Source organism: Lepisosteus oculatus, chromosome 2, assembly GCF_040954835.1.
Source record: "Lepisosteus oculatus isolate fLepOcu1 chromosome 2, fLepOcu1.hap2, whole genome shotgun sequence".
Classification (NCBI taxonomy): Eukaryota; Metazoa; Chordata; class Actinopteri; order Semionotiformes; family Lepisosteidae; genus Lepisosteus; species Lepisosteus oculatus.
The window spans coordinates 51,790,382-51,815,465 of NC_090697.1; the positions used below are offsets into that span (position 1 = coordinate 51,790,382).

The 25,084-nt window shown below is 35.8% G+C and overlaps 2 protein-coding genes across 3 annotated transcripts in view; both read right to left on the minus strand.

The window, feature by feature from the left end:
- Window positions 1-238: 238 nt before the first annotated feature.
- Window positions 239-15,368, minus strand: LOC107077372 (pancreatic secretory granule membrane major glycoprotein GP2). Its single transcript, XM_015347187.2, has 9 exons — window positions 15,084-15,368; window positions 13,709-13,797; window positions 11,775-11,879; window positions 6,603-6,763; window positions 5,911-6,046; window positions 3,597-3,691; window positions 2,190-2,358; window positions 1,557-1,671; window positions 239-727 (listed from the first exon to the last, which is right to left on the minus strand). The coding sequence occupies exons 1-9, from the start codon at window positions 15,169-15,171 to the stop codon at window positions 552-554; spliced, it is 1,134 nt and encodes a 377-aa protein (XP_015202673.2). The 5' UTR covers window positions 15,172-15,368; the 3' UTR covers window positions 239-551.
- Window positions 15,369-20,182: 4,814 nt separating this feature from the next.
- The window catches only part of shprh (SNF2 histone linker PHD RING helicase), a 36,202-nt gene continuing 31,300 nt past the window's right edge, over window positions 20,183-25,084 (minus strand). For both annotated transcript variants that reach the window (XM_015348719.2, XM_015348721.2), the window contains exon 30: window positions 20,183-24,734. In XM_015348719.2, the coding sequence (XP_015204205.1) occupies window positions 24,638-24,734 (97 nt within the window). In that variant the 3' untranslated portion in view covers window positions 20,183-24,637. The remainder of the gene's footprint in view (window positions 24,735-25,084) is intronic.

Below are 25,084 nucleotides of genomic sequence, written 5' to 3' on the forward strand. Positions count from 1 at the left end.
CATATGACATAAACCTACAGAGATATACTGTAAATTTGTCTGATTTTGTTTTCAAGGGAGATCACTGTAGTGGGAATTTCAGAGTTGGGGTTTTGTGCTTATTTTAGATTCTTAATGAAAAATAAGAACTAGTTCATCATTTGGTACCTGGGGTATTTGGAAGAAATTTACTTAGTCATGTTATTTTTTTATTTTCAATTTCTTACAAAAATAAAATAATGAAAACAGCATACTGTATGTGCAGGTCACATTTCCAATGAGGTTATATTACAAATGTAATAATAATACTTTGTAATAAGCATTTATTGTCTTTTATGCTTAATATTGTATTTATCTCACATGTGAAGGTGAAAATAATTTGCTATCTACAGTATACTAGTTTATTACACCCACATTTTTTGGTCACTTGGTATCAAAGATGATTGAGATAAAAATCAACACACAATATGTTGTAATACAAATAAACTACATTAAAAATGCATTGTATGCAATGAAAAATCCAGCTACTGTTCAGTAAATGTGATACAAAACTCAGTCAACAGACAGGCAAGTTAAAAGGCAACCTCAGAGTGGTGGTGAATGTTGGACAAGGTGAGCTGAGCCTGCATTGTGGGATAAGCTCTTCTCGATTGTAGCCACAGCTTGCCAAACACACCTGTGATCAGCAATACAACCAAAAGCAGTCCTCCGAGCACTAAGCTTTCCACTGGTGGCAAGTGTCCGGTGCCTGCGCAGTAAAGAGCAAGAAACACTCAGTAGTATTTATAGTGCTTTTCCCAGAGATGCTTCTTCAGGGAAAGATATTGACCCCTGCCAGTCAAAGTATGATTATTTTATCCAGGTATCCACAGCAGAAGAAAATAATATGCCAAAGACTAAACACAACTCCCATTACAGGCTCACATCAACTAATCACGAGTGAAACTAATATTTTATTCTAAGGATGAGGAGAACCTAAAACAAATTCTTCTGTGCATCCTGCTGTCTATACAGTAATACAGAGGTGTGTTTTATATGCTAAAAGCAGTTTTTCTGCTATTAACCATTTTATCTAATACAAGTTCACAGGGGAGCAAGAGCCTGCGAGGCAAGCAACAGGCTCAAGGCAGGATATAGCCTTTCCCAGAAGCTAATTAAGCTGCCAGTATGTCTTTGGACTGTGGGAGGAAACCCATATAATCATGGGGAATACATACAGACTCCACACAGATATCACCCCAGGTGTGTTACGAACCCAGGGTCCGAGTACTATGAGGCAGCTAACCACTAGGCCACCGTGCTACCATTATAAACTATATTAGCTTTGTAAAATTTTAGACCTTTCAAATGTCAATACACATGGAATAGAAATAAGATGTATTACCTTCAAATGCCTCAACCAATACATTAATAATGATTATCATAATTAATACAACAACTATTATTAAATAGCATTTGAATGCATTTTATTTACGCAGTGGTTTGCAGATTAAAAGATTGTATTTTTTTTAAAAAAAGGAGTCTATTTTGATAAGGATTTCGAAATGTTAGAAATTGTGGATAAAGAATAGACTTACTTAGGCCTGGTTCGTCAGTGTTGGATAGTAGCCGTTTTATGGGTCCGTACGACACAGTGTGAGATGGTGTGATATCTCTTCTTGTCCGCATTACACCTTCCTGTCCTGAACAGTTCTGTTAAATGATCAATCATTTTCAAATGAAGAGCACATATTTCATAACTTCCTTTAAAGGAAGCATTAAATAGTTTATGGTAATTATGGTAACTGAAAGTAATTCATTTTTTTACTGTACTTTACTCAAAGAAATGTCAAAAAATCATATTCTCCTATAATTCTCCAAAATAAGGCCCTACATCTAACAATATCTTATAACAATCATATAATATAAAAAATTGAAAAAGAGCTTAAAAAATAATTCCCCTGTGATATTTCTGAACAGATACTATCCATAAAATGTCTAACAAATCTACAAGACAAACTTCTTAAAAAGTGTAAGTATAAAAAGAGATGATTTCACTTACAAGCTAGGAAATATTTCATTTCATTATGATATCAAAAAATCTAAGTGAAATGCCAAGCAAATATATTTCTCTACTGACAGAGTTAAAAGAAACAACACAAATATATTTCAGAAAAGTTCTACAGTTATACAAGTACAGGGTCAGTCAGTGGTGCTAAGAGAATACTTACAGGCTGGCAGACTCCTGCAGTGTTGTGACAGATTTGAACATTACAGTGCAGAAATACGTCTTTGTATGAGTTGCCCACAAACTTGAACATTTGTATCCGAAACATTGCCTCTGGACCCTGGCCATTCTTCAGCACTACTAATGTTTGTTCATTAGTTACTTCTGGACAACTGTGAATGAAAACACTATTAAACTCAGACATTCATCTTAAAAGGCATTATCCATTGTAATTACATGAGGCCTATCTTCCCTCTTGTTTCTCAGACAGTGCTTGTTATGGAATTCCTCCAAACACCATATCCTTCACAAGGCTTTCATTGGTAATTAGGAGATGCACTAAAAGCCTTGCAAAAAACCTTAGAAACCATTCAACTTAGATGTCCAGCATAGAGGAGACCAGTTACACAGCTGAGAACAGAGAGGTGAAGCACTGTATTATAGTTGTCTGAGTTCAAACTGAAATCTGTGGTAAGACAAGCCCCCTGTAGTAAACCAATTTTAATTTGACACCATTCCCAGGGTCTGGTAGTGTAGAAAACTAATTTTCTTCTCTTACTGTGAAGTCAGCACCACTATGTAAAGATTACAAACTAACCATCAGTAAATATAGAAAATGAAAAGCAGGTATGTTGTTAGCCACAATGACAGTAAGACATGATTAGGTTCTTACAGACATTCACAATACTACAGACACACACAGTACTGTAGTTTTGGAGCTGTCCTGACTAAGCTAAGCCCAAGTAACTGCAATTTAAAGCCATGGAGTGGGTCTTGGACAACCATTCTGAAATTAATCATCAATCACAGGATCCTAGCACTCAGCTGTGATTTGAACCAAAGTATTAGTGTCTTAGGGACTGCTGTAGTGTCTTTTTTTTCTCAAGACACTTAATGGAATTAAGGGGCATTTTTCAGGGTTCACCCTGAACGCCAGTCATACGCAGACACAATCATACCAGAGGCATTTTTCAGGGTTCACCCTGGACGCCAGTCATACACAGACACGATCACACCAGGGGCATTTTTCCCAAAAGCCAGACATACCCAGACAAACCAGTATGCCTTTGGACAGTGAGAGAAAAGGAAGAACCCCATGAGGAGAACATACAAACTCCATGCAGATCCCAGAGTGCCAGCCTTACAAGGCAGTAATGCTAACCACTTCGCCACTGTGCCACTCTTGTTATTTACTGTATATTTCACATTATTTATATTTCACACTTTAAAACTTTTCTTCATCCATATAACCACTTTAAATCTGATTTAGAATAATCTAGCATCTCAGTTTCATGTGGAATTTTGTTTTGTAAGGGTATGTCCAGCAATCTCATGTTAATGAAGGAATGATATTTCAAAGGGGACATAACATAAAGTAATATCTTCCTTATCACCCGGTGTGCTCACAGACCTTTCCCAGATGAACATATACTGGATGCTGCTGTATGGGTCACTTGTCGGGGTAGCCCAGCACCTCTCTAGACGCAGTATCAGATGAGCAGGTAGCTGCAAGGGAAACAGATGGGAGAGTGTAGTTAGGAATACACAATAAATAAAAGACATTGCTAAGCAACAGGCAGTGCTACAGTGAGCAAACATTTCCACAGAGAAATCAACAGACACTGTGTAAGTCCAAGTCAGCAATATTAAACCTCAGATGACTCTCAAAGCCACTGAAACTGCAAGTGAACCATGGTTGTAGTCATCATGATTTGTTTTAGTCATTTCAACATAAAACATGAATATTTCGATAGTCCAAAACAATGGACATTGAAGTGGAAAAAATACAAGCAAACTCCTTTAATCATCTTTGATTTTTGTAGCTTTACACCTGTTGCTCACATTAGGTGAATTAATCTCTGTTATAAGATCCTGGGCTGGGGCCTCATATTAACATGTCTACTCATGAGCCAAAACGAAGACTTTCACATAAAAGTAATATTTTATTGCAATAGACCTAATCCTTATTTCCCTACACACTGTTAACTCATGAAATTCTGGGATAAAGTCAAGGTTAGATTAAATATTTTTATTCGCTATCAATTGCCCAATACTAACTGACCAAATTATGTCTGCTTTTAATCGGTGAAAAGAAGCTGAAAAGAAAGTCCTGTACCAGCACTCAGAAAAATGCTTACAGCCTTTTTATCCAATGTTTTATACATTTCCTGCTGTCAAACACTTATTAATTTCAGTGTATTTATCCTTTCTTCATCTTTAATGATATTTTAAACTTTTGGATCCACCAAGCATTTAAATGATAGAAAAATTACATTACAGCTATAAGTGTCTACAAGCTTTAACTTGTTTGTCATGAGATATTCATCTGCTTATTCTTGGTATAGATTGGGGCCTTTTCTGGAAGCACGCAAATTAAAATAATTCCAGTGGTCCTTCTAAATACAAAATGTAAAACCTTTTTACTTTCTTTCTTACTTTCTCTCACAACTTAAGAAGGTTCAACAGCTAAAATACTATGTTTCTCCTTCTTATTGTTCAGCCTACAGTAGAACCAACCTTTACTGTTTAATATGCAGTTAAGGCACGATAACACAGCTCCTTACTAGAATATGTTTAATCTTAATCTTTTTATGACGATCTAAATACATTTTAAATCTAAAATATAGGAGAATATGAAGCAACCTATGAGTTCCCCCTTTAGATTAAGAAGACAAAGGGCCCAAAATGTATCCCTGCAGCACGCCACTGCTTATGTCTGTCCAATTAGAAGTTGTTCTCTTTAAGATAACTCTGTTTTCGATTTGTTACTCAGTCTATTCTAGGATTCTGTGGATTTAAAATTTGAGAGTCAACGTTTTATGAGGAAACATTCAAAAGCTTTTTTTGGAAGTGTAAATATATTATCTTGTATACTGGTCAAAATCTCCCATTGGCCCTTATCAATCATGGCCTCCTAATAGTCCCCATCTATGAATTGGCTTCATTACTCTGCTGTCCTCCCCACTAATAGCTGATGTGTGACGAGCTTTCTGACGCACTATGGCTGCCGTTGCATCATCCAGGTGGATGCAGCACATTGGTGGTGGTTGAGGGGAGTCCCCATTACCTATAAAGTGCTTTGAGTGGAGTGTCCAGAAAAGTGCTATATAAGTGTAAGCAATTATTATTATTATTATTATTATTATTATTATTATTATTATTATTATTATTATTACTAATTCAATGTTATCTGTTATCCTTATTAGTTGAAGGCTTCACAGCCAAAACATTATGTTTCTTTTCTTCTCTTTTCAACATGGAATAAACCTTTACTTGTTCCTTTACAGCCTATGCATGCTGATGCAGCTACCTACTTGAACTACTGTTATCCTTATTGTTTGTTCAAAGATTTCAAGTGCATTAGTTAAAGCACATGTGCACTTTCAAAATCTACATTGGCTGTGATGCACATAATGCTGTGTTACTGTGGCAGAATTATGTGAAAGATGATGTATACAGAGCAGTGAACATTGACTGTAATAACAGAAACAATTACATTTCTAAATGTTCTCTATAGTTTTAGGACTGGAAGTTTTATTGACAGTTTTCCCAAATTGGTCTAGATATGATTCTCCGGCCTAAAGCTTAGTAATAAAATGCAAAATAGAAGCTCAAAGCAAGCAAAACTGTCTTGCTTCAGATTGAAGGCAACAATTTTCACAGTCAACTGATGTATAGTCAAAAAATGCTTTTTAGAAATATTTACCACAAGAAATTGATCTCACCATAAAGACTTTAACATATATGTTGTCTTCCAGATTAAGAAAGGGAACTGTTGTCCATTTATTCTCAAAATATTTGTCCTTATATAACATCATGGACACAGAGAAGTTGCCATCTTCAGTATTGAGTGTAATTGTCCTGTGAAAAATAATATGGAATTTATTCACTTAAAAGTGCTAAAGACACTCAACAACAACAAAAACGACATTGACAACAAGAACAACAACAATAATGGCGAGATGATGACAATGATTATGATAAACAAATTCCTCCTATCAAACTTTCTAAGTATTTCAGTGTTGAATGTTTTTCATCTGCTTAGCCATCATACATTTATTGTATGATTGTATTTGTGTTTAATGACACTTTAAAACCTTACCAATGTACAGTAGCACATGGATCTTCCACATTTCACCTGGAACTCATGACCTAAATTTCCTTCTCTTTAGCCCATTTACAACACCTGTTTAACACACCAGTTCATATTTGCTTTGCATAATTTATAAAACATGTTTTACAATTTAACTGCAATGTCAATACAAATGGTAATATAAGCCTATTATAATATGGTTTTATGCACCTTATATACTACCTACAATACCTGTGTAATAACATTACAGTAGCTACTGTACATAAGGCTGAGTAAATTTTGAGACAGGCTAACATGATGCTGTCACCAAGATTAATATATTACCTGATGTCGACACTTATCATATTTTCACCATTGGGATGCTGCACCATATAGTTGATGGGATAGCGGCAGACAAAAGTAATGTTGATGTAGCTTCTTGTGATAATATCAGTTTCATTATTTTGTATGGTGTTTATAAACATGATATGGGTATCATCTGAAGCCTGAAATCGAGAAAAATATTTCTTAACACATGGAGAAACTAAATTACATATGGTATAAAACACAGTAAAACATCGTACATTCAAATGTTTTGCTGTAAAGCTCTTTTAAAAGTCGTACACTACTTTGAATGCAGTGGAAACCATTTTGTCATTTAAAAATTCAAAAATAGTCTAAAATACATCAGGTAGCCTTGAAGAATACAATGAGCATATCTGAAAGTTACCCATATTGCTTTGTGTATAAAATCTATAAATGCAAGCAGAGAGTTGCAAAATCATTGGGTTTACAATTAGAGGACCACTAACAAAGAGTGCTCATTATATTTTGCCCTTTACCGGAGGTTGTGTAATAGGTCTCCACTCTGAATATGGCCAGAGTGAGAGTCAGTGCAAAACTTCTTGTGCTGCCAAGTCAATGTGTGTATAACATCACCAAGACTAATGACAATGACATTACAGCCACCAAGCATCACCCTGCATGTCTGTCTTGCATAACCTCTCACAACAAAAGGGCACGGATTAGTCAAGTGCTGCAGAAATATCAGAACATACTGTACAGTTCACCGATACTAGACAATCTCAAAACACAAAGGTTATCATCGTTGTTGATGTTGCTTGTCTTTTCTATTTTAAAGGGAATAATTCCCTTATTATGTTTCACTGGACAATCACAATCAATACTGAAGATTGTCTGACTGAAGGTTGTCTGATCCCCAGAGCAGAACAATGAGCAGAACACAGCAATGACTTCCCAGATCACTTTTTGCTCTGTTACAAATCCACAGTAAAATTGAAATGGATAAAAAAAATCATATCATATCTAGAGTAAACTTTTATGACAGTCAGAGGTGATTCTCAACTTTTGAACAGGTCTATAATAGGGACAAAGGAACAAGTAATAGGTTTATTCCATGCTGAAAAAAAGAAGAAAGAGAACACAACGTTTCGGCCGTGGAGCCTTCTTCAGGTGTGAGAGAGACAGGGCAGTAGGCAAAGGTAAAGTAGCGGGAGAACAAAGGTTTGGAGGGAGGAGGAGTGAGAGGCGGGAGCAGGGGACAGAAAGAGAGACCAATCAAGAGGTGTGAAGTTAGAATGGGTGCAGAGAGGTGTGAGATGAAACTTCCAATGAATGGAGAAAATTTAAAAGAACAGTAATCTGTCGTTAAGGGAAGGGACAATGTGTGATCCTAACTGCAGAATAATTTTAGTTTCGGTGGTCTTTCTGATGTATGAGTTCGGAAAACCGTCTTTGAGAACACAGACGGAGAGATTAGTGTGGTCGTGGCCGTCAGAGGTGAAATGAGAAACAATGGGCTTGGAGAGATCTTTAATCTTCACAGCCCTGACGTGTTCTCTGAAGCGGTCTCCGAGTCTCCTTCCTGTATGATCTACTCTATGTGTGTAGAGCATTGCTGTTGTCTGCCTGTTGTATACAGTATCTATGTTGTATATTGTATATCTGTTTTGCATACTGCAAATGCAAGATTGTACTGTACTGAATTATAATAAGCAGAATTTTATCCATCCATCCATCCATCTTCTAACCACTTCACCCATTTTAGGTTCGCAGGGGAGCCAGATAATAGGGACAACTGTGTAAGCACAGTCCAAAGTTTATCAGTCCACCTTGAATGAACTCCAGTCATCCAATCTGCCCTTTCATTGTTTCAGTGTTCTTAGCCCTTCTTCAGTAATAGGCAGACACTTAGGAATAAGTAATAGGTTTATTCCATGCTGAAAAAAAGAAGAAAGAGAACACAACATTTCGGCCGTGGAGCCTTCTTCAGGTGTGTGACACCTGAAGAAGGCTCCACGGCCGAAACGTTGTGTTCTCTTTCTTCTTTTTTTCAGCATGGAATAAACCTATTACTTGTTCTTTTGCAGCCTACGCATGCTGACGCAGCTACCCACCTGAACTACAGACACTTAGGAATGTTTTTTAATACAGACACTATAAAAATATAACCCTCTCATTTAAAAATGTGACATTTACATTAATGTGGCAGTAAAAAGTGGGACAACAAAGGAGAATACAAATCATTTCAGAATTTTACATCCAGTCCCTGGAGAGAGCAAAGAGGTATGTCTCCAATACCAATTGAATTGGATAAATTGCTCTTCACTCAGTCGGTAGGACACATTTTATTATCCCTGATGGTTATCACCTGGTGAGGTGTCCCCTCACCTGCCCTGGAAATCATGGAGATAAGTATGTTTTATTTACAGTAAGCCGGAGATGGTATTATTTGTCCCGAGTCATTGTTATGCAATACTTGTGCTAGTTGGAGGTTATTATGAATCAAAATATACTGTAAATATAAATTAATTAATATAATTAATATAAATGAAACGCTTTATTACATCAAACTGTCTAAATAATGTCTTATGGCCATGCTTCCAAGAAACCTATAAAACTTACTAACCAATGTAATAGCTTATGTCAATTAAGAATTGTGTCTATCTTTAGTTTCTCACATGCTGAAGCTTAGCGTGGAATAAGCAAATACAGAGCACTTCAGACTAGCTTGGAACTAGCTTGGAACACTGGTCTAGTAATGTCTGACATAGAACTCCATCCATGACTACAAGAGAATGTTTGTCAATACTAGCCCTCTTCCTAAAATAATGAATATTATTCTATTTCCTGGGTATATTATTAGAGGTATTAAATAGAAATATGTTTAAACTGAGATATAAAAACAATTAAATCATCTTTATTAGTCCTATGATCTACTCTATGTGTGTAGAGCATTGCTGTTGTCTGCCTGTTGTATACAGTATCTATGTTGTATATTGTATATCTGTTTTGCATACTGCAAATGCAAGATTGTACTGTACTGAATTATAATAAGCAGAATTTTATCCACCCATCCATCCATCCATCTTCTAACCACTTCACCCATTTTAGGTTCGCAGGGGAGCCAGAGCATATCCAGACAAACAACAGGCACAAGGCAGGATATACCCTGAGTGGGAAACATAAACATAGACATGCACACACTCACATCAGGGTCAACTTTTGCAGAAGGGAATTAACCTACAGTATGTTTTTGGACTGTGGGAGGAAAGAGGGGCACCCAGAGGATTCACCAAAACATTGGGAGAACATACAGTACAAAGTCCATACAGATAGCACCCCAGGAATCGAACCCCAGGGCCCCAGCATTGTGAGGCAGCAATGCTAATCACTATGTCACCATACTACCCAACATGATTTTAAAATGACTGTAATTGTAAGTCTGTTTTATTCATTTTGTTTATTTACAATAGCAAAGCAAACCAAATGTGGTACAAACTTCATATTCTATTTTGCAAGGAGGAGAGTAATAAAGAACTGAAAATCAAGACAACAGTTTTCAGTAGGCCCATACAAATATCAATTAGTCTTTAACCTGATGCTTTTCTTATAATTGGTTGATGTTATGGTAAGCCCGATTTCTGGTATCATTCAGTTTCTTGAGTACACATTAGTTTTTAGTGAGATACAAAGATTCAGCTTAGTACCCTGAAGGAAATGCAATACCCTAATTTAATAGATATAAAGTTTCCGTATCAGGTGTTTGTTGATACAGATCTGAATAGAAATGATGAATAATGCATTTAAGAACACAAATGTTTTTTTAAAAAATCCCCTAAAATGTTGTTAGTCTAAAACATGAAGGACAATATTGAATGTTAAAGAATACAGTACATTTTAAATTTTACTTTACTTTTACCAATACAGCATTTGTTTTATAATCATTTCACAAATTCTAAATATTTGTGTTTTATGTTAACATCTGCTTCATCAATAAGTAGAACCATGCTGAAATAAATAGGTCTGAGGCAGTCTTAGGCCAAGTGATATACTGTACAGTAGAGCAGCTGAAATTAATCTGAATCTTTAGACCTGTAATTACAGGCTAGACCAAAGTTGATTTAGAAAACAACTAATATTATACATATTTTTGAATACATAAAATTATTGCCAGTCAGAATGTTACCTTATATTTTTCCTTTTTTTATACAGTACTCACTATAGAATATTAAAATTATGCTATTATATATAGTATATTCATATTTTTTATTTTTTATTTTTTATTTTGTAACATCATAGCTAATGCCTTGCAAATAAGGACTACATTTTAACACTGGATTGTATTAATTGTAGTTTAATTAATCCAAACCAAGCCTTCCCCTAAATGTTTTTTTCCAGTTTGGTATGCAAATTCCCTTATAAAACAGCTGGAAAAAAAGAAACATTCTCCCCCACAAAGCTAAGTTAACCTTTTACATGCTTTCAATGCTTTTTTAACATTTGGAACGCCTTGTGCACTGTGTATAAGAATTTCAATTATAGTTAATGTGGTTTCAAGTTCAAATTTATATCTTTCCAGATAGAAAATTGCCATTCTAGTAATGTGGTCACTGCATGAAAAGAGCTAGAAAAAATAAAGCTAATAACAAACTGGACATTGACATATGGTCTGGCTATTCATGGCACTGAAAACATGGCTATAATTTCCATATAAATCCAGATAATTTAGTGCTGTGAGTCATTCCCTTCTTGACAGCCCTCTAAAGAAACACTTGGGGAAATGAATGAAAGACCACCTTTTGGCAGCTGAACTGTATTCTTTCTCTGCATCGTACAATGCACTTTAGCTTGGCCACATAATCTGTAGTTGCTCAACCAATCAGTTTTCCTTATTCTTTTTCAATTGGAAAAATATTTAAAACTAAGTTAAGAAACATCCCACGTGAATTTTGTGAAATAAATGTGCTTTCTTTCATCTAATTAGCACTTATGTTACTGAGGTCATATTAGTAAACTCAGAATTGGGAATATAGGCTAACTTAAAGAAGTTAAAAGAGTTCTTAAGGGAAAAAAAAGGTTTCCAAGTTTGAAGAACAATGCTGATTGACTGAAGCATAATGAGCTGTTTCATTTCATGGGGGACTGGCGGTCTATGCATACTCTTAGCTTGATTGTAGAGGGTAGAGGTAAAGGGAATGTAAATAGCTACATTACCATGATCGTCCCACAGTCAGAGAGATTTGTTTTAATTATGAAGACATAGTCATCCTCTGTTTCAGTTCCACGGCATTCAGGGTCATTAAGGTGCAAATCCCAGATCTGTGGTACAAAATGTCCACAACAAGAGATATTGTATTACACCAACAAAAACAAACACATATGGCAAGCAACCTTTCATAAATTTTGCTCTGACCAATAGCAACACAAACAATATAACCCGGTAGATCATGAAATAATTTAACCATGTAACTACTATATACTGTACTTACTGGATTAATACTGTAAATCAGTATTTTAAACTGTACTATACAGCCATTGATTTCAGAGATTACTTATTAGATCTGAGCAATATTTTGGGTCAAAGCATCAGTCCCAGTTCCTAAGGTTTTACAATCAGTTCAGATAACATCGGTGACAATTTTGATGACAGCTTTGATTACAGTATAAATACATTTACATGAATTTTAACATCTAGAGTAATTGCACTACTCAAGGGTGATTTCAATCTCAAACTCATGTTTGCAGAAAGAGGTCATTGTAAATTATCAAGCCAATAGGGAGGTTGTGCATGTTTCATGTCGGCTCTTACATGTATATCTGGTGAGACTGGTTTTATTCATTGGTTAGATGTTACTGTTGCCTTGAAAGTTGGTAGATAATTCTAAAAAAGAAGATCCTTTGCTTCATTCTTCTTGATTTGCTTTCTTTTAATAAAAATAATCATAATAATAATAGTAATAATTATATAGCTTATATAGCGCTTTTCTGGACTCTCCACTCAAAGCACCTATAGGTAATGGGGATTCCCCTCCACCACCACCAATGTGCAGCCCCACCTGGATGATGCGCCAGAATGCTCACCACACATCAGCTATTAGTGGGGAGGAGAACAGAGTAATGCAGCCAATTCAGAGATGGGGATTATTAGGAGGCCATGATTGCTAAGGGCCAATGGGAAATTTGGCCAGGATGCCAGGGTGACATCCCTACTCTTTTCGAGAAACACCCTGGGATTTGTAATGACCACAGAGAGTCCGGACCTCTGATGGACTGGTATCCTGTCCAGGGTGTGTGCGTGCGTGTCCTGTGATGGAATAGCATCCTGTCCAGGGTGTGTGTTTGCCTGTGATGGACTAGTGTCCTGTCCAGGGTGTGTGTCTGCCTGTGATGGACTGGTATCCTGTCCAGGGGATGTGTGTGCGTGTCCTGTGATGGACTGGTATCCTGTCCAGGGTGTGTGTGTGCGTGTCCTGTGATGGTCTGGCGACCTGTCCAAGGTGTGTGTGTATCTGCTTTTTGATGGACTGGCTTTTATAAGCAAAGGGTTATGTTTTTGTCCATGTGAGACCATTTTCCACTAATGGTGTCTTACTCTTCCTGAAGAAACATTCTCACCTCTACTTTCCGCAGGATTATTCACAAGACCACCACTGGGTTTAAATGTACTCTTAGTAAATTTAAATCTATTTTGGATGGTTTGTGTTTGCTTCCTTGTCCACTTCTATCATCAATCGTAACAGTTTCATTCCCCCTTCACCTTGGAGTCCTACAGCACAGTGTCAAATCTAATGCTGTGCTGTAATCTATCAAAAGCAGCAGTCTTCATTACCTAGAAGTTTTATTTTTATGCTTTAGTCAAATGAGATTTCCTTTTCAGGAGCCATAATGTTCTTATGTACTGTATGCTTATATACTTTAGTTCTTGAGGCAGATGGAGTGCTGGTAACATTTCAAAATACAAAAATATTTGTATTGCATATATAATTTACCCACTTTCCCCTCTTCTCTAATTATTTCCAATATATAGATGACTTCACAAATCACACATACAATGACATTAAATATAAGTCATGACATACAATGAGAAATGGGAGATATTAGCTTACTACTACTTCCAGTTTGTGACAGGGGAAAATGAACTGGCTTACATAGACTGGTGGAACTTTGCTGACAAAAAAATCCTTTGGAATGATCACTTCCATGTGGTCATTAGTGCAAACGACAGTTTCATTCATTTCTGAGTGAAAGAAAAAAAAACGTTTTGATCATTATTTATGTTCATAACACCTTAAAGGCTTTATTCTTACCCCCTTTCCCAAAAATATATTTTTACAATTATTTACATCATTATTTCACATCCAGTGTCATCATTATTGGAGAATACAGCAGTCTGAGGCATAGTTTTGAGTAGCATACAAATGTGAATATGTCCTGAGAACTATGTCAGAGAACTTCACCACAGGGGGACTTCAGCAGCAGTCTTAGCATCACTATCACACTGGCACTCACTCTGCACATGCTTCATGATACTGTATGTACTAAGAGATAGATACTTTGGAACATGTATTAATGCATTATTCAATAATCTGTAATAATAAACACAGTGTTTGATAAAACAGTAAGAAAGTAAACTATGAAAATCAGTCGCTAGTAGTTAATGATACATTTTATTTATCACAAGGATTTATTTATATTTATCACTAACTATTAATCCCAGTAACTACAATTACAACAACATAATGGGTATTGGAGTTACTGAAAAAATAATCCAGCACAAATTGATTGATCGCTGTGTCGCAGCAAACTGCATACTCTATTTGTATAATTTGTGGGCAAATTGTCCTAAAACCCCAGATTATGGTGCACCTTTTTTATATTTATTTTAAAAATTATTGTCTAATACAAATGTCTCCCAATGACACATATATTGTGTCATTGAATAATGAAATAGAAATAATGCGGCAGTGTTCAAAAACATCAATGTAAATAAAAGACAAATGATAGTGAGCGGTTAATTTTTAATATAATCAGTATTATATTACCTTGGAAATTGTGAATTTCCTAATCTAGAGTGCATTTTGTCAACTGTAATGTTAACTATCCATGCAATTGACAGATATTGGTGTAGTCTGATATTTATTTTACCCAGCTTTTTCTACCTTTCTGCTCCATTGTCTTGTTTTTATTGCTAATTCCTGCCTGTTGCCCTAGGAACACCAACAATCATTGCAAAAAAGTTTGTTTTTAGACATTCTGCATTACGAAATGATGTTGAATCTGGGGAAGATGGTTTTGCTTGACTTCCTAGGCATTCAACCCTAATGTGAGAAAGAGAATCAAGATTTGTCAATTGTTTTTTCATCAAGTTATATTATAATATAGCTATAAAACTAAAAAAATTGAAATTGTACACTGCTGATAATCATTATCAAACTAAAAGATGATAATATTGTTTAACATTTTTTTCACCATAATGACCTGTAAATGTCTTATTAGACATTTTGTGTGGCTTATGAGACTTACCTTCCTCAGTCTGAAAATACGATTGAGTTGAAGAAATCACTCGCATAGTCAGCAAGGACAAAACAAATGGCAAACTTATGAGAATCATTGTCAGAAGAAATTCACACCAGTTCAGGCAAATACGTCAAATCTGGTCCTCAGCGGCCTCTTGGCTCTTTCCAGAAGCTTTTTTATGTTATCCACAATAATTTACTACTGTTCAGCGTTCAATGTTGTTCCCCTTGCTCCATCACACTGAGTTTGCTCTGATGGAGTCGCTGCCTCTCTCCAGCCCTGAAGAACAGGCTTGAATGATGTCCAAACCAACAATGAGATTCCAGACATGAATAGGGGAAGCCAGGGGAGTCCAAGGTAACAAAAAACTACTCGGAAACAGAAAAAAAGAGAGCCGTGATAATTGGGATTGCCCACGGAGAAAACATCTACTTCTACGACAAAATAAATAAAATGCGTAATCAGCTTTACATTCCAAGAGAATCCGAGAAAGAGTTTGTCATTCTTTTGTGCCTTTTTCCATTTGCTGTTCTTACGAGAACAGCTTTACTCTAATCAAGAATCTCAGTTACGGTATATGCGGGAAAGCACGAAAAACAAGGGAAAGAAGGGAAAAAAACACAATCTTTTGTAGTACTGAAGTATAAGAAAAAGATATTGAGATAATTAAGCTATTGGGCTATTCTAATGGTTGATTCAGTGGACCAATGTTTTTATGTGTCTCAGATTCAGATGAAAATTGGCACATTGATATAAATGATTTTATGGAAGCATCAGAAGTGTTATAACAGGTTCTGAAGAAGTCTTTTTTGTACTGAAACGGTTAAGCAGACTCAGTGGTTGTGATTTAAATATCCCTCATGATTTAAGAGTTAAATGGTGCAATATTCCATTGTTATGAATCTAAGACAATATCATTAAAACCTCATCGTCTGAAAAGACAAGAGACCAAAGGCTTTGAAAGGTTTATGCATACTCGTTAACATCACTATTACATTTGCTTTATGTGACTGAAGGTAAAACAATAAAGACATTTCCTGTGTGAGTTGCTTTACATGTAAAAACAGACATTCCTTTTTACAACTGAGCACAGGACAATGCACACAGTCTTCCCACATGTACATAATGATGATGGTAACTGAAAAAAGGGAAGAATCAACCTTACTGAACTAATTTATTAACAGTAAAGGCTAAATTTCTTTTGGAATTAAGTTATTTCTGCTTTTTGCATTTCTGTCTCCGATTCTCTCCATTTTGAAAGGAAACAGGAGAGCAACACAGGATTTGATCAGAAGCCACGTGGCCTTCATCTGCCTAAGACAACTATGAAAAATGTCTTGAGAATCTGTGAAGGCACATCAACTTTAACTTTGCATCACTGTGCACATCCCATTGCTCTGAGATTACTCTGACACACTTAAATTTCTGAGTTATTGTATGTGTTAGGAAACAATTAACTAATCATCTAAAGTACCTATTGGATGGGAAATATCCAGAAATAGGGTTGAGCACCTTCTACATTCCTAAACACTTAACTCTAGAATAACTCTAAAATGGTATTTTCTGTTGCCTAAAAGCAAATATTCTACACTGAGTATGAAACAAGAAAGAACATTGATGATTTCCAGATTTAGAATCTACATCTTGATTAATATTGGGACCTACTGTACGATGACTCTAAATACCTGAACAATTTAATTGGCAACAACCAATGTTAAATAAAGCAAAAAGTTAAAATATTTTTTTTAAAGAAAAGTTTGTTTTTAGCTCAACAAGAGTAGAACAGGATACTAAAAATGGGATTCTGCTTGCCAGGAAGATTTGTCCACACAAATTGTTACTATTTTCAGAATAGAAAAGGTGCTGAATTGAGATGTTATTCAGGGTTAGATATATCAGTGTTAATGGACAGTACATGTATATTGTTCATTTGTTGATAAATCTTACCTTGACAGTGCCTCTGGAACCTCTTACAACTCATATGAAGTTGCTAAGAAAATTCCTTGATGACTCATTGTGCCATTATATAACTGAGAAAACTAGTCTTTACAATTATGTGCATGTGTGTTTTATATTCTATGACTAAAACCTATGTAAATATTAAATATATGGCTGTATATACTAGTGCTTTTGAATATGTTGTGAGTTTTTTCAGCTACTCTCCATGTATTGCAGAAATAGTCATATGTAAGGATCTGTTAAGAGCTGACAGCTCCAATTTCAGTTTGTTCATAAAAAAACAGCCAAATCTGTGATGGATAGGAACATTTTCACAAAGTTTTGGTTGATTTCTGTGGTTGATATGTACGGTATGTCAGAATGACTATATTCGAATGACTTAACTATTAAACTGGTACTACTTTCTTAATTGCACAGATTTAATAAACACATTTGTATTTAATAAAATAAACTAAACTTAAAAAATAAAAAAAAAAATTTATAGACACAGTGGGACTTCATCTGCAGTGTTACTTCAGAATTCTGTCTATTGAGACTGCAGGCCTGCTTTCACACACAGAAGCTGAAAATTGTTTTTGAACATTGTGCAAAGATGTCACACAGAGAAAACAAGCTGATTTTAAAATGATTCTGGTGCAAATGACATGTAATTAAATTTGCTGTGATTGCATGCCACTATTTGAGATATGCAGGTATTTCAGGTTGCATAATCAAAAACGTAAGCACAGCAAATTGCAGCGTTCTGCTTTAGCCATCATCACACATCATAGTGATCTTAGAAGAAAAAAACACATCCATTTCATGTAGGGAAATGCTACTTCCTTTTTTAAACCTCCAAAGTATATACTTATGGTGGAAAAAAAGAAGGGTTTTGGAAAGTGTTGACCAAGTTCATAAATCTTTTTTTTTAAATCAATGTTTGCAAATGTAATTTCCTGTCATTTTCTGGTTTGGTTTTAAAAGGAGTATTACATCATATAATTAACAGATAAGAGAAACTCAGATAAGAAAAAAAATAGAAAAAGAAATGGTTTTTATTTATCTCATTTCCAGGTAAGGCATACAGTAGCAATCGTATGCATCAATTACAAATGCAGTTGAACAAATAAACAAAGAATGAACAATAATTTTCTCTTTCTTTCTCTCATTCTTAAATTTTCACAACAGAAGGAGAAATTCACACTTCTGTAATCATAGGGATTTTCTTTCAACGTTATGCTGAAAAAAATGCAAAAATCATAAATCATTATTTGTAATGGAAAAATACAATAATTTATATACTGCATAAACACTAGTATTTCTTAAGTTTAGAACTTATTTTTATTATATACTGTAATTGTTGTCCATGACACTCATTTGTAATGAAGTATGGCCATGACATTTTCCAGACTTGAAAAAAATAAGATTAGAAGACTGAAGACAGGCAATGCTAGTGCTGATCAGAAGCAGCTTTGCGTGCACACCCAAGCTGCTAATCGAATGAATTACCATATACACTGAGAAATAGGTCACATTGAGGTCAATGATCACATGACAGATTTAGTAGGGATTTATTGACTGGAAATAGAAAGGTAAAAGCAGCAGAGGTCAGCCTTAGATGAGCAACCTCAACCTCCACAAAGCGAACAAAATTGTCTTCTACAAAAGAGTTGTTTTTTTCAGGTCTGTCGATGCCTGATAGAATAAGCTTGAGACAGACTTTCCCATTGCAATGCCTGCAGCAAACAGCGTATTGAGAATGTTAAATCTGAATTAGTGAGTGATCATGCATGGGCATCTTTTTTGTTTAAAGAAAAGTGAATTTATGGATGTAAATTCTTTATGGATGACTAAACAAGTGATTATTTCCTGCACCTTTTATGTATACATTCCTACTTGTTGAGATGGGTAAATGTTAAGCTGTCTTAGAAGGGATATAGTGATCAAATAACAGAAATTTTACTAATTACATTTATTACTTTAATTTGACTAATTACTTGTAGGCTCCGGCTTCCCGTGACACCATATGGTATAAAGCTGGTTTGGCAAATGACATGACAATTGACAATTGTATCACTAAAAAATAACAATTCTTGAAATGAAGGTTGTCAATGAAATATTAGCTCAACCTGCTCAAATCTTTACATGTAAGAACATTAGATTCTCTCCAGATTTATTTAAAATTGTCTACTTAATTCAGCTCAGAAGTATAGATTAGATAATTAGATATAGATTAGATAGATGGTTTTAGCATAAAATGTTGCCAGTACTTGTTGCATCTGGCAAGTGAACTTTAAATATTGACACATTGCTGAAGAAATCACATATAGTATTGTGAATTCATTTAAAGTCTTGCAACTTAATTTCAAACAGCTGTTTGGTTTCTAAATGTCACAGACTGATTCCCTGCAACCTTGTTCTCAGAAACCATCTTCCTTTGTCTTTGTCTGTCTTTTTACAAGTTGACTTTACTGGAAAGGTTTTATTGACACTGAATCATGTTTTTGTCTTGCAAATAAGAGGAACCCAGTGTTAAACCAAATTGTTGCTCTTTTTACTCCAGGAGAAACAGTGAAAGACTCCACTGAATGAAAGGCAATTTCAGTTAGCTAGCTGTGTCTTACACAGGTTAGAGGGGCCAGCATTTTCCTTCCAAGCAGCTTTAACAAGGAAACAAACTAACAAAACCTGAAAATGTTCTACATTCTGTATAAGACAACACATGACAAATGAAAAAAACATGTATTTGCTATAATGTGACAAATAGTACTAGTCAGCAATGGAGGTGTTTTTAGGGCTCTGGTGTGATACGTTGTGGGTTCAATCCCAAAGGGGACCACAGCTGTGGTATCATTGAACAAGGTGTTTCAGGATTGCCCCAATAAAATTCCCAGCTGTATACACAAATGGGTACAAAGGGAAGTGGTTTGGATAAAAGTGTCAGCCTATTTACTATAATGAAAAACCTTGAACATTAAATATTTCAACTCCTCTTTAGGTATGTACCTTAATCCAGTAACCTGTGTATATTCCCAAACGCTATAGTTATGGTATAATCCTATAGCTGTAGCATAAACCTAATTATACACTGTATATTCACCACAGAACACATTTATAGTGTACTGGCCAGATCAATAGTAACACTTAAAGTAAGACAATGAAAAACAAAGCAAAAAGATAAAAATTTAATTTCTTCAGACAGCACAAGTTTTATTTGCAGAAAGTTTTATAACAACCTGCTTCTAACATAAAGGTTCACTGACCAGCAACATTATTGTGAAAAGAACAGAACAAATACAAATCATTTTACATTAGAACAACTCTAATTGCACAAAGAAAATACAAATTACATAAATGTACAAATCTACTTTAGCTGGAATATTGTGATGGAATATTTCTGTTACTTGAAAGTGTTGTCTCTTATATTAAAAACAAATGCTGAAAGAAAGGCATTGTTGACCACTGGGTATTCAGGTCCTTATAGTGCAATTCTTCCTAATACATTAGCTGCTGTTCAACTTTGATAAACACACTCACATTAGCCCGGAATGCAATCTGAATGTGATTAAGAAAAAAAAAGAGTAATACCTCTTTAGGATGCAGAAAATAATTGCAATTAAAAAACTCTTCAAGAGGTCAGCCAGGTGGGTAGCTTATGCTTTATAGACAATGTTGTCCCAGTGTTTCCACAACCCTATCCTCTTATTTATTTAGCAGAGGGACATTCATTAAATATGAAGAAGAGAAACAGGATAATGACTACTGTGTGATAAACTTGGGTTTATAAAAAGCATCGAGCTAAACAGCACTGTAATAACAGTTGCTTTAAAAAATAACACAATAACCCAATAACTCACAATAATAATAACCCAAGTACAAAACTCTCATTGCTACTATGAATTGTGTAATAAAAACCAAGTATGTAAACTCTTATTTGAATTTATTAATCTAGGATTTACATAATTACTTCCAATGCTCCTAAGAGTAATTAACCAGTAAAAAATGGTTTATAGCATAAATAGACAAGTCTTACATTTCCAGGTAATTGCACTATAGTGTTAAGCTCATATCAAGCTTCCATTTAATCATCTTTGGACTAAATTTCTTAATCTAACAGAATGTCACAGAAATCAAATTCCACTCTTAAACAAGGAAAAGCTTTGTATCCTTGGGTGAAACCAGGAAGTAAGAGAGAACATGTGACTGATGACTATAAAGTTCTGTTTCAAGCAAAAAGTGTCTTTTTGGTAATGGAAACCTGTTTCTTCCAACTTCAACCTGTATGTCCTGATATCAGATGAAAACTATGCAAGATAATGTTTCACCTAACATCTCCTAAATGGCAGACAACAGCGGAGATGGTTTTGTTTAAAATCACAACCAAACTATTTGATTGTTTAAAATGTTTTTTTTTAATATTGGCCTGTGCTGGAAGTTCAAACCACCTTATCTCCTTCCCTGGAGATAATTCAGCCTGAATGTCCACCAATCCTTATCTACCAGAAAAAAGATCCTAAGGGGACTTCAGGTGGTTCATGACCAAGATGGTGATTTAGTACTGGAGTTAGCACTGGAGCTCCCACAGTCAGCATTTCAATAAATGAACAGAAGATGGTCCATCATCTGTAATGGAACTAGCTACATGAGCTGTTGTTAAACACTTTGGTTTTGGCAATGCAACAGTCCAACCTCTGTATGCAGACAAGAACAGTGTTATCCCTTCAATTCAGAGTGGACATAGGTATTCATCATTACTGGTTGTTCTGTCATTAGAACTGCTGGTTAAATATTAACATAACTCCCATTGACATACAGAGTTTTAAAAATTTCACATTTCACAAAATAATACAGTTTTTCTCTGACATTTTTTATTAAGTCCCCCAAGACTAAAAACTATGTAATAACTTCAGTAGACCCTACAGATATAAAACATAAAAACAGTTGGTCAAAATCAATCCTGTTATTTTCCAAGTCATATTTCTTGTCAATTGCAGTTCTCAGGTTTTACTTACTGTATTCAATTATTTCAGGAAATTCTTAAAGATAATCTCGTACAATGTCCTGCTTCATAATTCATCCAACATAAAAAAGTGCATCTTTCCTTTCATTATTTTCTTATTTTCCATGATCTCCAATTCACTTTCACAAAAAGCCTAAAACGAAGTTAAAACTAGTTTAATGTGTTGTCAAGGGTCAGGTTCACAATCTGTGAGCACTCCAAAGTTTCTGGTGACCTGGCTGTACCTAAGTTCCGGAGTCACCATTCAGATGAAGAGCTTTAAGACATAGTGGGACTTAAGGGCATCAACTTTTTCTAAATCAATTGAGGAAGTTTAATCTATTATTGTTTAATCTTCACATCTTGTATTTTCTCCTCCCAAAGGTAACACTGTAATGACTGGTCCCATTTGAAGAAAGACAAACCCACTGGACAACTACAACAAAGCCAACTGCTTTCTTGGTAGACCTCTAAATTTCACCTGTTTAGGAAGCTACATCTTGCGGTGAGGCCATCAGGCATTCACCTATCTACTCTGGTATACAAGACATTGTGACAGGCTGTTAGTGTCTGTTTATGAAGCCACAGCTGCAGGGAACTGATGGTATGATCTGCACCTGCGAGCAATCATATATAAACAGTCTGTCTGACTTCTCTGTAGAGATTGCTGGGAGTCTTTTGGAGAGCAAGAGGAAAATAAAACTGCTTTCCTTAAAGCAGAAAAACATGTCGGTGGAGAACTCTCTCAAACCTGTTGTGAATATGCGCGTGATGCAGGCTGCTCGAGTGTGAGAGAGATGTGGGCTGGTGCACGAGTGGTGTATGTACAGTAGACTGGCCGGGTGTAAGAGAATGTGACAGCAAACTACAAGGATGGGTTTTGTGTGTCTGTGTTCACCAGAGACTGGACTGCAAGGTGAAGCAGCACAGTGTCTGCAATGTAAGGGTTGTATAATTGAGGGCGAAAGACAGGTGTCTCAGTGTGTAGGCGCAGTGGTGGTGGTAGCCTGTGAAGTTCCATAGAGGCAGAAGAAATGCACCTGGAATGGAGTCACTGCCATCCGCCAGGGCTCTTAGAGAGAGACCGGTGATAGTAGACTTTTAGCTGTGTGCTGGTTAAAACAGGAGAGGGGGTGTTCCCTGGATGGCTGAGAGCTGTCAGTGACGGACACCTGGGAAGGGTTGCTAGCATGAATGAACAATGAACAGGAAGGCAGCTGGAACTTCCCATCAGAAATGGGGTTTCAGACTGCAGCATGTCTTCTCTCCTGCTTTGTCATGGCCAGGTGAATTAAAAAAAATGTGAGTCAGTTAAAGAAGCAGTGTGTGAAAAAAATGGTACGTGACTGAATGGTGGCAGCAGGCTGGAAATGCTGCCCAGCAGTAAAGGTAAGCATGTGGCTATTAAAGAAAAAATTAAAACTGTAACTTATGTCAGGGTCTGTGCAGTGTGAGATATTTGTGTGCTGTGTGAAAGAAAGGGTAATAAAATTGTGTTATGAGTTAAGGGTGTGAGGATTTCATGTACAGATGGCCCCTCTGGGCATTTCTGGTACAGACTTATCCATACCTGTGGTGACATATTCGGTCAACGACATGCGACCACCTCAGGACTACATTTACTCAGTTCCTGGATTTTCCAATTTTATGCATCTCAGACTCAATTCAGCCCTATGCATCTGCAGCTTGCCACTGAACAGTGTTTATCTTTCTTATCCAACAGCTGATCTAACTGCTTCAATAGTCACCGAAAAGGGTCAAGTCTCTTCTCTATACAACTTGCTTCTCTCCTCTAAAATCAATTCACTCTCAGGTAACTTTCTATTTGATAGAGAAAAGTACTTCAAATTTGTTTGTGCTAGTTTAAAATGGATTGATTTATGTAGCATTTTTAATTTATGCAGTTATGCATACCGGCAATTTCAGATGAAGATAACCCCTGACCACCTCTGTCACACATTTACTTGAGTACCAGTACTCATCTATACATTTTGGAAGTGTCCTGTGATAGAGAGCTTTTGGGTGTAAATAACTGTGTTTTCAGATATAACTGTCACAATCTTCAACTCATCCTTCACAATGACTCTATTACTATTAATCTTCAGGCACAAGGCTTGGTGGAGGCCGAAATACAATTAGATAGCACTTGATGACATTCTTTTGCTAATTATTCTTGTTGAAAGACGTATCGCTAGCTAAAATTTTATTAGTTAAAACTGTGACAGTGTGTTCACATAACTTTTTCTAAAAATATATGTTCAATTAGCCCTTCATTCTGTCTCATTCATATATTTAATTTTACCAATGTGAAAAAAGGTTAAAAAAGCACCCAAAGAAAATTTGATAGATTTGTGAAGAAGGATAATCTTCATTGGATGCTAGGGGTATCAGAAGAATGCCACTTGTGTGGTACCTTATAGTTTACGAGGTTTCAAGTGAAAGACTTGAAAGGCTTCCACGTGCACAAAGGTTTTGTGGCATTTCCAACAAATACAAAAAAATCTGTTTGCGATATATAAAAATACAGGTCACTGCACCATGAAGACTGGAGAAATACACAGTCACCCTGACCTAAGGAGCATTCAGTCCCTTTCAAAATAAAGCAATAGAAAAATCTGAGGTATCACTCCAAAGCTTCAGTGTCCTCTGTAAAAAGATCAGCCAAGTCTGCCACAGTCAGAACAGATGCCTCAGAGTGCTTCAAAGACGTAGTGCCATGGCTAGAAAAATCAAGATCAAAACAGCACCATTACTCACCCTAAAGACATTGTAAAAGTGCATGGTTAGCAAAAGTTCAATTTTTCATATCAATGGCACATTGCAGAGCATGTGTAGGTCTTTGTACTGGCAAGGTTCTATCTAATACTTTCTATAATAACCATACAATCCGGCACTTGAAGATGGATAAAAATATATATCCGGGGGGGAATGGTGAATAGTTCCCCAGGAATAACACATTTTCTAAACAAACATTAACAAAGCTAAACTGTTAACCATTAACTTCCAATAACTGTAATGTAACTTCCAAAAATGTTTTTCAGCAACACAGATTTCAGTATTTTTCAAAAGA